The sequence below is a fragment of the Micromys minutus genome (genome assembly GCF_963924665.1).
Source record: "Micromys minutus genome assembly, chromosome: 5".
NCBI lineage: Eukaryota > Metazoa > Chordata > Mammalia > Rodentia > Muridae > Micromys > Micromys minutus.
In genome coordinates this window covers 396,521-413,129 of record NC_137974.1, presented here as the reverse complement: position 1 = coordinate 413,129, position 16,609 = coordinate 396,521, and the positions used below count along the sequence as shown (strand labels likewise).

At 41.6% G+C, this 16,609-nt stretch overlaps 1 protein-coding gene across 2 annotated transcripts; it reads right to left on the bottom strand.

The window, feature by feature from the left end:
- Positions 1-5,036: 5,036 nt before the first annotated feature.
- Positions 5,037-16,609, bottom strand: GMFB (glia maturation factor beta). 2 transcript variants are annotated; one of them, XM_080916762.1, is made up of 7 exons: positions 16,504-16,609; positions 12,599-12,695; positions 11,861-11,910; positions 11,299-11,348; positions 10,655-10,737; positions 10,219-10,292; positions 5,037-8,688 (listed from the first exon to the last, which is right to left on the bottom strand). In XM_080916762.1, exons 1-7 carry the CDS (start codon positions 16,504-16,506, stop codon positions 8,617-8,619), a joined length of 429 nt encoding a protein of 142 aa, XP_080772888.1. In that variant the 5' UTR covers positions 16,507-16,609; the 3' UTR covers positions 5,037-8,616. The 2 variants fall into 2 exon arrangements, with proteins under 2 accessions (XP_080772888.1, XP_080772889.1); XM_080916763.1 differs by lacking the exon at positions 10,655-10,737 and having other exon boundaries at positions 11,285-11,348.

The window sequence follows — 16,609 nt, the reverse complement described above, 5'->3', positions numbered from 1 at the left end:
GTAAATGATATTATTCATATAAATCACTTAGAACGGGAGAATTTATAAAGAAGGGAATTAGATGTTTGTTTCACATGCCAAGCCTCCAGGGATACAGGAAGCGGCTGAAGGTGGAGGTTTCTTTGGGGTATGAAATTGATTCTGGCAGTAACTTTATTTCTGTGATGTCATTAATGTCCCTGAATTGCTTTTAGTACAGAACATGTAAGTTCTATGACTGTAATATTTTTTTAAAAATTTATTTCATCTTATGTTTTGTCTGAATGCATTCAAGTGCACCAAATGCGTGCCTGGCGCCTACGGTGGTCAGAAGACAGTATCATATCCCCTGGATTTGGAGTTAGGTAAGGTTGTGAACCACAATGTGGGTGCAGGGAACGGAACCCAAGTCCTCTGCAGGAGGATCAAGTGCTCTTAACCCCTGAAGCTCTGGCCTATGTGTATTATAGCTCTATAGAGATATTTTAAAGTCTTATCATTGAGTCTGACAATACCATTTCAACAGGGCAACAAAATCCCTATCCTAACATCTCATGAATCGTGAAGGAAGAAATACAGTTCGTGCCTTTTTGAAAGTCATTGTAGACTTACAGAGCTTACACAGGAGCAAAGGCACCACTTCTGACCAGACCACAAGCACGGGCAAACTCCTGGGATCTCAGAGAGGATGCCCATATATCAAGAGACAGGAAAATCAAATGGCTGGAGATGTAGCCCAGTGATGTGCATATGTGTGTGTGTTCACATGTGTCTGTGTGTGTTCACATCAAAGAAGAGGAGAAAAATGGTCCAAAACTTTAACCTTAACATTTTTCTTTTTCGTTTTCTTATGAATTATGGTTTTTATTTTATATGTTGACCTGAGGCCTCAGGTTCCCTAGCACTGGGCTTACAAAAGGATTTGAGCTGCCCAAGCTCAGTGTGGTGAACTTAATTTGAGTATCCTGGAAAAAGCAGAGCTCTTACCTGCTGAGCCATCACTCCAGGCTCAGCCTTAATAATCTTACAGTCCAGAGACATTAATTCTATGTCATCTTGGCCGGTAGAAGCCATTTCCTTTACACATGATATGCCGGAGACTGAGATTCAAACTTGAATCAGAAGCACTTTCCACAGGGGCAGGTGCCACCGATCAGTCCCCAGAGGCCTGAAGAGAGCTTAAGGGAAATAAATGGAAATGTGCTGTTTCCCGTCTGCCGCTGGGACATCTCCTTTCTCTGCTCCTGGGCTGGTATTTACTCCACTGGTTTCCCTGTTCTTAGGCTACTGGACTGATGTTAAAGTCAAACTTGCAGCTTTCCGGAGTCTCTAGCACACTACGGGAAGACCCCATGTCTTTTCAGATCTGTGCTCATTCAGGCTAATTCTTCACAGTAAATGAAACATTAGAAGGAGAGTTACCAGGCTCTCTATGCATCCCATAGCTATGAATTCCACCAACTACAGCTTTATCAAACAAATACATAGAAAAAGTTTTGTCTGTATTGAGCATTTATAGTCTTTTTCTTGCTATCATTCCCTAAACAATGCAGCGTGACAGTTACTTATGTAGGATGCACATTGTTAGACACCAGCAGCCTACAAGTGAATGTATATAGAAGGATGTTCATAGGTCACATACAAATGCTGTATCATTTTTCACAGGGGAACTGAACAACCACAGACTCTGGTACCCAAGGAGGGGTTCTGGCACCAATCACCTATCAATCCTAATAGATAACGCTGTGTGTAAAATCATGTGCACTTCGTAGAAGTATACCTACATGTCTATGTGTCCTTCCTGCTGAATCTTTGTCTGGAGAAGCCTGACAGGTGCAGCTCCAGTTTAGCTGACCAGAGAACAGGGACACCATTGGCTGACCGTCAACACTTCCTGTCACAGCTGTCAGAACACACACAACTTAGATGCTTCTCTCCAGAAACTACACAAAGATTTATCATTGACATTCAGTCAAAAAGATTTTGTTTGAAAATTTCTTCTCTAAGTAGGTTAGATGAGAAATATCCATGTATATAAAAATATTCATAGTACTATAGATCACAATTGTGTATTACTGTGAAAATCAAGCCTGAATTTAGTTCACACCAAAAATGTGAAAAGATATCTGGACAGGCATAAAGCCACGTGCAAGAACACTGTTTGCTGAATAAATTAAAACTTTCAAGGTGACCTTGGTGTGGCCCCCTCTGCCTGGACATTTGTTAGAAAGGCAAACTAACCTGTCCCCGTCTAGACTTACTCAATCGAAAATCACAGGGCCAGAGCCAGACATCTGTGGCTTACCAAGTACTCAAGGTGAAAGTGAGAATACACAGGGGTGTTAAACATACATCAAAAATTAAAATGCATCAAAGTGGACAACAGGTTCTCATACTATCCCAACAGACAGCCCTCAACCAGCCCAGTTACAAAACTTAGAAAGTTGTCATCAGATAGAGACAAGCGTCATGCAGAGACTCAAGATGTGATGGGGTGGAGAGCGCTGCCACGGGATGGACAGGCAGGGCAAGGCCCGAGAGGCCCAGGTCAGAAGAGAAGAGCCAGCCGCAGGCGTATCTGCAGGCTAGAAACATGTATGATGGGGACAGAGCTGAGAGGTAACTCATGGCCGGGTGTGAGTAGGACCTGATGGGACCCAAAGCTGGGAAAACACCGTGCCTAGCATGGCTACCAAACACTGGCAGGAACAGCAGCTGCAAAACCACTAACAAGAGACCATGACCTGAGCCACAGAGCCTGCAGCAAAAACTAGGGAAGGGCTGCCACAAGCAAACTACCAAAAGTACTTCCGAGGGGACAGTGCTGGCATGACACTGGTCCTCAGAGGGCCACTTCAGATACTTGCTATATCCAGCTTGTAAGGTTTTTCCTTTTTGTCTCTTTGCTGCATGGCTCCCGCCTAATTGCACAAGGACCTGAGACAACTAGTAATAAGAAATAAGAAATAAGGCAGGATACTAATAGGGGATCGACCATTTCTGACCCCCAACTACAGGCTTTTCAACAGGACACGTATGTGAAGATGAGGTGGAGTGGGAGCAAGGCCAAGAGAGTGTTTTAAAGGAAAAACAAATGTATTGGAATTAGAATACTGGAACCCTTATAACCTGAAAAATTCAAACATAATTCAAAATATGATGGCCACCAGAGAAGCTATGGGTACAGAGAATGAGACACAGCAGATCTTGTGGTTTAAAGGCCTTTAAGATGTCCTTTGAAGGTCACTGGACTGGGCAGGTAGGGGTAGCTGAGGAAGAGTAGATGGGTAGGCTGGACTGAATGTGAGTTCAGGCCAAGTTGACAGATGACCTGGAGCTGGTCCTCTGGTTTGGCAAATCTGTACACAAGCAAAAATCTGCTCAGGCTGAGTTCAGGAATGGAGGTTTTCTTCTAACAGACATGCAGAGGATCCAGGAAAAGCTGGCCAATCAGGCCTCAGGAAGAGGGGAAACTGAAGAGAGGCCCTGGATCAAGGGAGGCTCTTGGAGTGGAAACAACCCAGCATGTGGCTCTTTAGTAAGGGGCTCCCTACTTTGAGGCTGAGACATCGGAGCCCTTTTCTCTGCCTGGAGGCTTTGTACGGCTCCTGCTCTCCCTGTGTCCTCACATTCACACAGCGAACAGTGTCATTTTAAAGAATGTTTGACCCAGATCATTACTTGCTACCGTTAGGCAATGCCACAGATGACTGCCTTTGGGTTCAGCCAGCTGGGGCTGGAATCAGTGTGTCCTGGAGGTGGCACAGGGCGGAGAACAGGATGGGGCAGAGGAAGAGCAGCAGACAGCCACACCAGGTTGCTGCTGTCATCTTACAAGGACCCTAAAATTCCTGTTGTGAAAATAAGACACACCAAAGCAGTGGGAGGAGGGAGCGCTTGGGGAACCCTCCCTTCTTCACCTGGTCTTTCTGTAACGGGGCAGGCAATGCTGGGCACTGAGCCATAGACTGCAGATTCTCTACTTTCTACCAAGTCAAGATGCAGCAAGAGGCCCTTCCTGGGAATAACTGCCTTGATTTTGAATTTCCCAGCGTCAAAACACAGAAAATAATAAACTTCTGTACTGTACAAATTCCTTAGCCTCAGGGCTTCTGGTACACCATCATAGGACAAGCTAAGACAGATGTCTAGTACAGGTTAAGAACAGATACCATGAAGCTCAGTTATGAGATATTTCCACCTAACTAGCTCTCGATGTAGCCAAAAACTCACTGCACTGAGAGTCAGTGTTTCACTAGGGAAACACTCTTGTGCAAACCACTGTGGGCCCATGCTGGGACCTGAGGGCTTATATATTTCTGTTGCTGGAAACAAGCAAAGATTTAAAAAAGAAAAAAGGTCTATTTTTTAAGTGAAAGTAAAACTTTTTTAAAAAAAGAGTAACTAAATGACCATATTTAAGAAATAATAATAATAAAAATGCTTCTTGGCACTGGCCAATTTTCCTTCTGAGATTCTCTAAAACAGGAAGGCATTACTTCTTTCATAGCAAAATAAAATTAGAGTATTAGCAGATTTAATCACACGTAGTACATGCTAAGCCATATATATCAGACTTGTGTCTCTCCACTCTAAAGACGCTGCGGTGCACAGTCTGTAGTATAGTTCCTCCTACCCCCAAAAGAAAAATAACAGGATAGGTTTTCAAGGTATGATTAAGAACGAGATTTCTAATAATGTGACTTCTTACAGAGTTGCTTAGAGGCACCGACCTACAACTTCTAACTCCCTTTCAAGGCCACAGGTGCCATCTGTCCTTCTGTGTCGACTACTGTGGACTGCATTTCATACACACACATCACCTCCACACTGGACTGAGTTCAGAGAGCTCGGTGTCAAGTTCTCCCTTCATCAGGTTGCCCGAGGATTTCTGTTTTTCATCATTGCTGGTGTTATTTGGTTTTCCTAAATAAAGTAAACTGCTAAATAGCCACGTGGCTCACAGAAACTGACAGTCAGGCATCAGTAGTCACAAAGGGGCAGTGAAAGCAGGTTACAAAATAAAACACTACAAGTCCTTTCATGTTAGCATTTTATTTAAACCAGTACAAGCACCATGCTTACCAAAAGACTCCAAAATAAACATGCGGTATGAAGTAGCAGAGTCTGAAACCACAGTTTAGGAAGTACTGCCAGCTGTTGGCTTTCTCAAACGATGACAGGGAACTACTAAAACTCACAGGACCAAACCACCAGTGCTTCACACCTCCTGGAGGAGATTCCACTGGACCATCAAGATCAGTGCACTTGTCCCGGCATGCTAGTGACCTCAAGTGGTGTTCAAGACACTGTTTCTCTCACAAGTGTACTATAATTGTTTTAACATTACAGGAACACAATCACTGATCTGAAGTCTCAAATGGCCTCCCAAGAAACATTCAGCTTGGAACCATCAGCATGAGAGGCCTGGGAGATGATTTACATTCTTCAAGAAATACAAAATAACATTCGTCCAGAAATGTTTGCAACATTTCTTCACATGAGTTGTAAAGGCTCAAAGTTTATGGATTCCAGTATAATCAGTCTACAGAACAAATATAGAGCGCTACCGTATTAACACTCAACAGAACTGATAGAAGTTACCCTCCACTTCCCAAACACTGGCATTTCAATTCTTATCAAAGTGTCTACTCACCAGTTATTCACTAGTTTACATACAAATTAATGTAGTCACTTGAGTTTTACAAGTGTCCAAATATTTCTTATGTGCAGCTTCCTTAGTTTAGTTTCTATCTAAGTGGGAAAAGAGCCAAGTTTAATTTGGCAATAAACTCCTCTAACTAGAAACCATTAGTCAAAGAGTCAGACCAGGATACAGGTTATGGCTAAGTTTAGCTCCTGAAAATAGGAGACAAGAAGGGAGGGAAATGCTAACATACATTTTTGCTACAAATTATTTCATAATCACAATCTAGCAACACCTCTCATACAAGAGAATGTTTCTCTCACAGGAGAGAATGTTTAACTTGCACTAAGCATCCATTAAACCCCTCAGACAATTCATAATTTAGAAATCAATTAAACAAAACAGTCAACTAGCTTTTTTTCTAATGTAATTGTGTCAATATAGAACAAATCACTGTCCAAAACTCAGACCTTTTGGGATTTCAGCACAGCCACCTGAGACTGCCTCTCTTCATATGTCACTTACGTTGTCACAGAAGCCATATGGCATATACATTGTGATTCCTAGTTGGTCTGACATTAGATGCTATGCACAACTTAGTAAGATCAGAAATTTCCAAAGCAATACTTGCTTAAAAAATGAAAAAGGTTCTGGGGAAGCACGGCTTCCAAAAAGGAAAGATTAAGGCTGAGTGGGAATGGTTATTCCTGAAAGACATGGAGTGTAAAAAACCTGGAATTATGAAATCTGGACATACTTTTTATGGAACAGCAGAAAAAGAATAAGAAAAATACTTTAAAAGAATGTAAATTTTAGCTAAAGGGAAACTTACATAAATATTCCGCCAATACTTTAGGGTACAGGACTTACAAACTTGTCTAAGAACAGACAGAATAACCTTGTTCTACTGATGCCCCAACTCAAGGCGCTACCTTACCAAAGGTCCATATATTGGTAGGGTCAGAAAAGCTTGAAAAAGAAAGCGGCTCACCACCTGTTGCTGCTAGAACTAGAGAATGACGGTCCTGTGTATGGCAGGCCAGTAGCATGGACCTGATCAAAGACTAGGAAATTTTAAAAACTGGTTTAAATATGCAAGCCAAAAGAAAGAACTGGGTCTAAGTGCACCTGCAGCACTGCCTTTGAAAGCCGACTAAGGTAACCAGGTGAAACAAGTCCTTATTTGCATCAGCCACAAACGTCAAAGTCACTCTCTACTAGGACCTCATTTGCATTTCTATAGGATTATAAGCAAGTTATTATCTAGCTCATTCCAAAATATCTGTATAATGAACTCTTTAAACTTCTTGGATGAAGTTTTCTTGTCTCTAGACACTGAAATAAAGGAACCAGTCCATTCATGAACCAATACAAACACCTCCTTTAGCACTTGCAATTGCTTTCTGACACACAGGCTAGTGAGCACACATTTGGGAACACAACACACTCTACTCCACGGTCAAAGTTCCAACTATCTTCCCTCCAGTAAAACTGGCACAAAGCCCTAAATGAGACAAATGCTATGCAATGAACACATGCCAACATAAAGATGTGTTTGCTAGTTTTTCTTTTTAGGGGAGCAGAGTGCTCAAGACAGGGCTTCTCTGTGTAGCCCTGGCTGTCCTGGAACTTGCTTTTGCAGACCAGGCTGGCCTCGAACTCAAGAGATCTACCTGTCTCTGCCTCCCAAGAGCAGGGATTAAAGACATGAGCCACCACTGCCCTAATCAAAATCACTACCTTCTTAATGTAAGAATTTGGTCAGCCTCTACAGTCTCTCTGCTTTCCTCTTTCAGTCAAATTACCATTCAGCATGCCTTATGTTTCCTTGAGTGTAACATAATAATTCCGACTAGATTAGAATCCTGCTTCCTGATGGTGGTGTCATCAAACTGTGACCAGCTTAGTCCATATCAAAATTTCTTCTGACACTTAAGATGAAAAGTAGGACATCTACTGATGTGTTGTTATTAATTTTGGCCAATGTTTTAAATAATGCTTACATGGGGCACAAAACTAATAGCAAATATATTCCAAATTATAACTCTCACCTACTACCACAACTTTGGGCAGATAGTTGGAATTTTAGAAATAACAAGTTGGTTTTATTACAAACTTCAATTACACATATTAGAAAATTGTTTTATTTGAACTCTTTAAAAAATTATTAGTTTCACCAAATCTAGAATCCTGGCAGTGTAGAAGTCTTAAGCTAATGTTAAAGCTGACAAATCAAAGGCACAGAATGAACATATTTAGAACAGTGCTCACAAGACATCAGGAGGTGCATTAGTGTCCCCGAGCCACAGTGACATAATCAAGAGAAGCCCTTGATTACACAGCTCACCAGTTTCTAAGACCAGGATGCTATTTTCCATAAGAAGAAAACCTACAATCCTAACTCTACCATAAACTCAACTCCCAGACCTTAAGAAGGAGTGATTGAAGAAGATTCTACACTTGATTGAAAAGACACAGGAACCCAAGAGAGGAGGAAAAGTGACGTCAAGTTCAACAGAGGTCCCACTACGTCACTACTCATGGCTCAGAGTCCGTCACTTACGCCTCAGCCCCAAATGGACCTCAATGATGTGACAGGTGATAAAATGCTATTTGCATTTATAAACTGTCAGTACCCAATAGTGATCAAAGGAGGAATTGTTGTCTATCACAGTCTAATACCCACCTTCCTATAGTGTGTGCAAACAGTAACAAATTCTGAATCATAAATTATAGAAATTAGTCACAAAGGTGCAAATCATCTCTGGAGAAAAGTAGTCCATCTAACAATGACAGAAACAAGGAAACACTTCACAAAGTTTCATTACTATGAAGATGATTTCCCCTTTGTTCAGACTGCACAAATGAATTTTTCTTTACTGCAGGAAACAAACTGTAAGTAACAGTGCATTTTTAGGCATAAATAACTATGTCTGGTTCCAGTATGGTCAGGTTAATACATAAATACTTTAGAAACACAGAAGTTCACATTAGTGGAAAAATCCAAGTTTCTCACGTAACCATTCTTCAGTTAGGTCTTCAGTGTTTCTTATTTCAAATACCTTAGAAAGAAAGAACATCATTCCATTAGTTGTAAAGAGCCTTACCTAAATCTCCCAGGGAAGGCCTTTTCTCTTTCAGCCCTTAGTATTTTCGGCACTCACTCAGAACCAAACCAGGTTCCACCTCAGCCCCAGTTTCAGCCATCCCCTTCCTGCCTGGCACACAGGGGAAATGAGCCTCGTACTACTGTTCTCAACTCCTCAAGGTCCCCAGCGGCAACTGAGTGCACGGGAGATTGGGAACCACAGCATCTGTCCCAGCCCTTGCTGTTTCTCAGAGGAAAACATGGGCTGGGACCCCCTATCTTGGACTGTGTTCTGCCTTCCCTGAGCGGCATCCCAGAGGTGAAGTAGACATGCAGACCTACAGAAGGATCTCTGAGTTCAAGGTCACCCTAGTTTACACAGCATTCCAGGATAACTAGGGATACAAAGAAAAACCCTGTCTCAGAAAACAAAACAACAACAAAAACCACAGACTCTGTTCCCCTCATATTGGTCATGACCTCATCTGTGAGAATCAGATGTGCCCTTTGGCAGTACTTCTCTTAGGTGCTAAATACTTAAGTTACCAAAATGTAGCAATCTAGAGGACCTGAAACCTAGGCTCTTTTAAAGCTACAAATTTTAAATTAGCACATAAATACTAAAAGAGCAATTCTGTAAACCCTGTCCATTAAAAAACACAGCCAAGCACACAAATCTAAAATCAACCTACCTAGGACCTGGAGAAACATAAGGCCAGTCTTCCAGTCTGAGTATCAGATATTGACACCAGCTGTTGATTACTTGATAAAGCTACACTATAGTCCAGATGTAGTTCTCCAGGAAGAATTGGAACTCACAGGCCAGAAAGCACAAGGACTACAGGGAAATGAAGTATTACAGCAGACAGGCAGGACCTGGAGTCAAGTGTACGTTTGAGCCTTGCCTCTATCTAACAGCCTTGAGCACACCACTTCCTCAACCTGCTTTTCTTTATTTTCACTTTATAATTACCTTTCTGTCTGTGTGTGCTCACCTGCAAGCAAGTGCATGCACACGAGCCCCAGCATGTATGTGGAAGGCAAAGGACAACTTGCAGGAGTTAGTCCTCTGCTTCCACTGCGTGTATCTTAGGGACCACACAACTCGGATTGTGAGGTTTGATGGTAAGTTCTATTACCCTGTGATCGCACAACACCCTGAATCTGTATCCTTATTCTCAGAAATAGGTCCATCAACCTCAACACCCATGTAGAACTGCAATGCAACATCTAGTGCACTAGAGTGCAGACACTATAAAAGACCCAATAGGCTTAAGCAGTTATCATGGCTTTTTTCCCTTTGGAGATAATCTCACTGTGTGGCTCAGAGTGGCCTTGAACTCAGCTCGTCCAGTGCTGGGCTTACGGGGACTTGCCACTGTGCACGGTTACAGAGGCTTTTCTGAAGCTGTTCCAATTTTGATATATTTTTTCTAATCAATCTGTTTAAAATTTGATTCAAATCACTACTGTCCTCTTCCTTCTAATACCTACAAAGCTTTACCTTGGTTAGCTCGGCAGTCTGCACAAGCTTGTTCTTACTCCCGGCGTACATCATCTGCTGCTCAGGTTTGCACCCTGGAAAACACCAGCACAGAGACAAAGGGTGACTTCCGAAGAAGTGACCTTTCCACTACTTTTATCTCACACAAGGACCTATCTGATCATCAAAAGTGGTTCTCTGTGGGTTCTGATTTTCAGTCTTGACAATCACTTTCTTCAGTATTATTTTAACTGCAATAGTACGAGGACCACATTCACAACTACAGGCATATCACGGGTTAACTATTTTTCAAAAAGATAAACACAAGTATATTATCATAGTCACACAAAGATCACATACTTAAACAATTTCATCTTTATAAACAGCAAAGATCTGTCATGCAAAAGATGATTCAATTGGATCAAAGCCAATACAATTATTAAAGAAATTAACTTACCAACAGGACTGGAGAAAATAAAGCACAGAGGGTAAGAGACTCTGCCGTCATCATGTTGGTATTTATAACTATACACTATGAAGGTTTTTCTCAAGTTAAAGAAACAAAGCCGCTGCTCTAAGACGAACTGGATTGAGCCAATGCCTTATTCACTTAAGACCACACTTTTGATATCATTCTACAAAACAGGCTCCAAAGGCCAATTATAAAATCACGCACCTTCTCAAGAAGAAACTTGTTAAAAGTACAGATACGATATGAACTTTTTTCTTTCTCAATTTTTACTGTATGCACATTATTAGAACAAAGAGAAATGTTTTTTAAAACTCTAATCAGGACATCAACATTCATATTTTTTTGTCTAGTCCATGGGTACATGTTTTAATTTGGTTGTGGTCAAGATGAGGAAGGACTACTTTTAAGGTATGCTTTTATTAGCTTCTTAGTCAGCATAATGAAATAACAGGTTGCATACATATACTCAATACTCTGCTCACATTAGTCCCTCCACATCCCCTTCACTGTTCCCTCCCTTCTCCCAAACAGTTCCAGAATTCTGTTTTCATGCCATATAAAATTTATCTTTTTAAAGTTTAACAAATGGGTTCACAAAGAAAATCTCCAACCCACTTAGAAAAGGATATCGAGGTTGCCGCTCAGGTAGTTCATCTTTAAGTTCATCTGGAGAGACACCCTGGCACCACAGAGAAAGAAAACCTTTGAATTATGTCCTTACCCAAAGTCCACTGCACACCCATCCTGCTAAGAGCTGTGAGTTTGTCATCAATTACAAAATTACTTCTATTTTCAATATAACAGGGCATGAAGGACAATGCGCCTATGCTTCTGTCCCAAGTGTGCAGACACTGAGTGACTGGCTCGAGCTTTAGTAACTCTACTCAGTCCGTGCTCACGTGGCCGGCTTCAGTCTTAATCACTCCATGCATTGCTTGTAAGTATAGAGCTGACTCAGCTTTACTAGAGCTCTAACCCCCTACTTGCCACACTGGATCTCATTAATGCTTTAAGGAAAGCAGTAAAATCAGCAAGGCAATGTGGAACCAATAATTAGCCCATGCTTTTCATGCATAATTAGTATGCATTTAAGAAGGTCCAGAACTCGTTTCAGTACTTGTAACTAACAGCATTGTTTGGACAACAATAATTGCTTCATTATAAAAATTGTATTTAGCTCATTGAACAAACCTCAAGTTCCTCATCCAGCACCACCAGGCGTTTATCCTTGTCAATCTTCACTACAATGGAAATACAGTGTAAGTAAAGTGATTCTATGTGACACTGATGACCCAACCCGGTGCAGCCCTAGTCTATGCAGTGCAAAGGGAGCACCTCAAACTAAAGCATCAAGAAACAGCATAAAGCACATGTAAGCATTCGCCTTTATACTACTGGATATAATTCCCAGCATGTAATTTGCTTATTATTTAGATTCTTATCAGCTCCTCACATGGACTACAAGTATGGAGAACTCCCTAACCCCAATGCAATGTTCTAAATAAGAGGCTTGGAAGGATAACTCTGAGATTGGTCTATGTTCATCACCTGGTATGATTCATACCTGCCTGATACATCTCTGCTAAGCAGCCTATAGTCTTTGTCTTCACTGCCTCAGCCTTCTTTCTAAATCACTGCCACAAAGGATTACGTACAAAAACAAGCTCCACAGAACTAAGTTTACTGTAGAATTGGAACAAGGCATGGGCAAATGTTTGGTCTGGACAACTGTTAGCTTCCTGGGAAAGATGAAAATTCAGGGGTCACTACTAATGGGAACCCTCACTCCTCAGGTGACTAAGACAATCAGCTTCTCCCAAGCTGAGGAGACAACTGACACGGGTTACCTATGGCAACAGCATGAACAGTTTCTCGAAGGAACATGGCAGAAAATTAACACCATAGAGTTTTGAGGCAACTTCAGCTTACTTATAATAGCAGCATTGTGGGTTTCTTTTCGAAAACGAAACTTTCTCAGCTTTTCCACTAAATCTTCAGCAACATCACAAACCACCAAAGACTCACTCTACAAAAGAGAGGGAGGATACATACTCTTAAAATGCCATACATTCAATATTCGTGCATGTTAAACAGCGTTCAAATCTCCCAAACTTGGATCCGCACAGTTTAGTCATAGCTCTGTTCCTCTCTTAACTTTCCACTTTAACTTTCTCTTAGGCTGATAATTACTTCAAAAGTCAAGCATATCCTAATGAGCATTACTGTTTTGGAGTTTCACATTATGGAGAAAATAAAAATGACCATAACAGTAAAAATGAGCAACAATCTATATCTTAGTTGACTACAAGAGATATAAAAATGGCTATTAAGAATGTATAAAAATTGTCAGGCATGGTGGTACATGTCTTTAATCTCAGCACTCAGGAGGAATTAACAGGAGGAGCTCTATAAGTTTGAGGCCAGGCTAATCTACAGAGTGAGTTCCAGAACAGCAAAGGTTATAGAGACCCTGTCTCAAAAAGATTAAAAAAAAAAAAAAAATCAAAAGAATACACAAAAGGCAAGCAATACTCAGTTACTGTTCAGCCCACTGCCTCTTATAGTATACTCAATAAATCTATTTCCTTGAAGAAGGGAAAAAATTACAAAAAGCAAAAGCAGATGAACTAAATATAAAGGCCAGATCCTTATGTTTGTGCAGCAATATCTTTTTTAAAGATATATTTATTTATTTTATGTATTGAGTACATATGTTTATATTACTCTATTGCCTCTCAACTTTTGACAGAGGGTTTGTGTTGCTACCCAAACTGACTCAAACTTGTGATCTTTTGAGGCAGAAAGATTTCTGAGTTTGAGGCCAGCTGGGTCTATAGAGTCAATTACACCAAAGCACATTCCTATCTTTTCCATCATGTTAGGGATCTCCAAAAAAAAAAAAAAAAACTAGCCTTGGAAGCACACCAATGTGTAGAACAGAACATAGTGAATCCTGTGTCAATCACTCACAACCATCTGTATTTCAACACCTACAGTACATCAACAATACCCAGTGGACTGTCTTACCCAAAGGCTACAAAAGTCATTCACCTAGAAATACTAACATAATTAAAGTGTTCTAATTCAAAACCCGACCAAAATTCTAGTCCCTAACACCTAATTTGTGTTCAGATCCCTTCACTGTTTTACATGTTTTTATAGTTTCAGTCAAGTTGCAAAAAATTTGGTCTTTTCATATACAAGTTTCTCCTCCTTCAAGAAAATCTGGACTCTTCTCATCAGAACCTCAAAGTATTAAGGCTTCTAATTTTAGGTTAAGAGAGAGATGGGTGTGTGTGTGTGTGTGTGTGTGTGTGTGTGTGTGTTAATGGAAACCAAGGTACTCAATTCTCTGTGGGTTTAAAGACTACATACTAGCTAGCATTTTCACTGTCCTGAAGATTCTGAACTCTGGTAATCAATAAAATGTGACAAATATAGAATGTGCTATTATTCAATCAAGGTATATACCCCAGCCAAGAGTATTAGCCAATAGAAAATTGCTTTAGAGAGATCATAGGAATCTGGCTGAAACTCTTTGACCAAAGATAGAATTAAGGAAACTAATAAAGGCTTTAGATTTTAAGAGAAAATCTATTTGATACTCGAGTCTTCCCTTTCAGTCTGATGATCAGAGCTCAGCTGTAAGCTTCATGTTCCAGGCCTGGAACCCATGAGAACATGATCAATGTGGGGCTCTGTTTGGAAGGCACTAGACTCGTGTGATCCCTAACATGATGGAAAAGATGGGAATCTGCTTTGTAATTGAGTCTGTGTCTTCTTCCTTCTCGATGCTACAACAAAGGCAAAAACACCTCCCTGCAAGGACTCAGAAAGCAGGAATGGTGGTATTTGTCTGTAATTCCAGCATTTAGAGAGGCTGAGGCAGGAGGATCGATTGTCTCTTCTAAAAAGGCAGGGCTGGAGGGTGGTAGAGAAGGAAGAGACTCAGGCTTAGACAACTCTCATTTGTTCACACTTGAAAGCATTTAAGAATGAGTACAAAGCTATAAAAACAATTCTGGGTGCAAATGTTATTTAAGATAGTTGAGCTTAAACATTCATTTATTGGTGTATTCAATAAATGAACAGGTAATGAGCCCTAACACTGTGCTAAGTGCTAGTGCACACTATAATCTAGTACAGAAGCTACCTACATAAAAGACCTGACCAAAAAATACAAGTTGCTACCTGTGATAAATGCTAAAAAAGAGAGCCACATGGTGCTCTGAGGACTTAAAAGAGAAGAATGTGGTGCCAGTGACTCAGATGCCCACAACAGTAGCAAGGACCAAGGCTAGGGAAGACCCTAGCAGGTACTCAGATTTCTATCCCATGGGCAAATGTAAGCTATCAACATGCTTTACGTATTTTAGGGAAGGCAAACATGGCCATGTTTGAATTTTGACAAGATCATATCTGTTGTGATATGTAGTAAGCAGGCAGAGAGCCAGGAAAAGCACAGCAGCCCTAGTTAGCAGCAAGACTATTTCAGAGATGACAAATGGCTGAGCGGTTAAATTAAAGATCAGCAGAAAGGAAGTGAGTAACATTAGTAAGTTACCATGTATACTGCATGAAGCTGACTTGGGGTCATATCTACATAACTCCATCCCTATTTGGCAGGAGATCTAAGACTTAGGCTAGAAGCATCTTCCCCAAAATCTTGTCAAGAAGGTAGTGGACCCAGGAAGCAACCCAGATACCCTGGCCTCTAAAACTCTTTTAATCAACTACATAGGAATCAGGCTAGATTTGATATGAAGGAGATGAAGGCTTACAAAGACAACTTCTAGACTTGTGTAAGAGGCACAAGCACTTTTAACCAAGCTACACAATTCTGGCTGAATGAAGACCAGATGTGCGGTGTAAACTGAGCTCTTTTTTGACAAAATGAGGAGCCCCTGTGGCATCTGTGTGACGAGATGCTTCCTAAGTATATTAACCAAAGAGTGGAATGTAACTGCTGGTTGAATCTCAGTTAAGGTCAGAGATAGGGGCTCACAAGTCGATTCAATGTAGGTGGTTACAAAAGCCAGGAGTTCAGCAAAGAGAAAAACAATAGAAAATGAAGCCTGGGGTTCTCACGGGCACAGTCCAGGGAATGAATGGAGAAAGGAATCCAAAGGGAACAGATGCATCAGCAGAAATAGGAGGAAAGCCAGGAGTTCTGAATCCCAGAAGTGGGGGAGGGGGCGCATAAGGAGAGAGATGCCTCAAACATGAATGTACCTGAGTTCATTGGGTTCAATGACAAGGGTAAGAGCTACTAGATGGAAGTGGTCTCCAGGAGTTATAGATAACAACAGTGTCTTCCTGTTGTTTCCATGGTACTTGATTGTACTTTATAAAAAAAAAAAAAAAAAAGAAAAGAAAAAAAAAAAAAAAAAAAACACTTTGGGAAGGATCCAGAAGGTCCTTGGTAACAACGGACTAAATCTCCACTTTATCTTTATGCTTGGGGTCCACCGTCAAAGAGATCAGAAAGCACGGCCCCAGACGCAGTAAAACTAAACCTCTGACAGTCGCTTCAAGGCGAAATCAAGGAGCCTGGAGTCACAGGGGTTCCGACGGCCTGGACTAGAAGAAGCTCTTCGGCAGGAAATAAGGGTAGAAAGGCAGAAAGAAGCCTGGGCGAGGCCGGAATGCTATCAGAACCCGGGCACTCGCCACCAACGCCACCCCTCAGGCCCAGCCCGTTCCGCTTCGGGGACCTCAAGGACCAGACCCGGGTCCACGCGGAGGCCACGTTCCAACCGTCAGCCCGCCGACGGGAGTGGGAACGGACGGCGAGCCTGCCCAGCCCCGCCGTGCCTCCCTCCGCCGCCGCTTACCATTTTCCTTCCGGTCGGCAGCGGCCCGTTGCCGTGTATCTCTAGGGCCCCTTTAAGAATGGCTCGGCAGCCACCTCCCTTCCTGCTTCGGCTGGCGCAAGGCTCA

What these genes read in the sequence shown, in the direction of transcription:
- GMFB (XM_080916762.1), bottom strand. An exon ending in CTACCTGAGCGGCAACCTCG is followed by an intron (nt 10,738 to 11,298) that starts ATATCCTTTTCT and finishes CTTGAGAAAAAC; the next exon opens with CTTCATAGTGTATAGTTATA. An exon ending in AGACTGCCGAGCTAACCAAG is followed by an intron (nt 8,689 to 10,218) that starts GTAAAGCTTTGT and finishes TTTCTTTCTAAG; the next exon opens with GTATTTGAAATAAGAAACAC.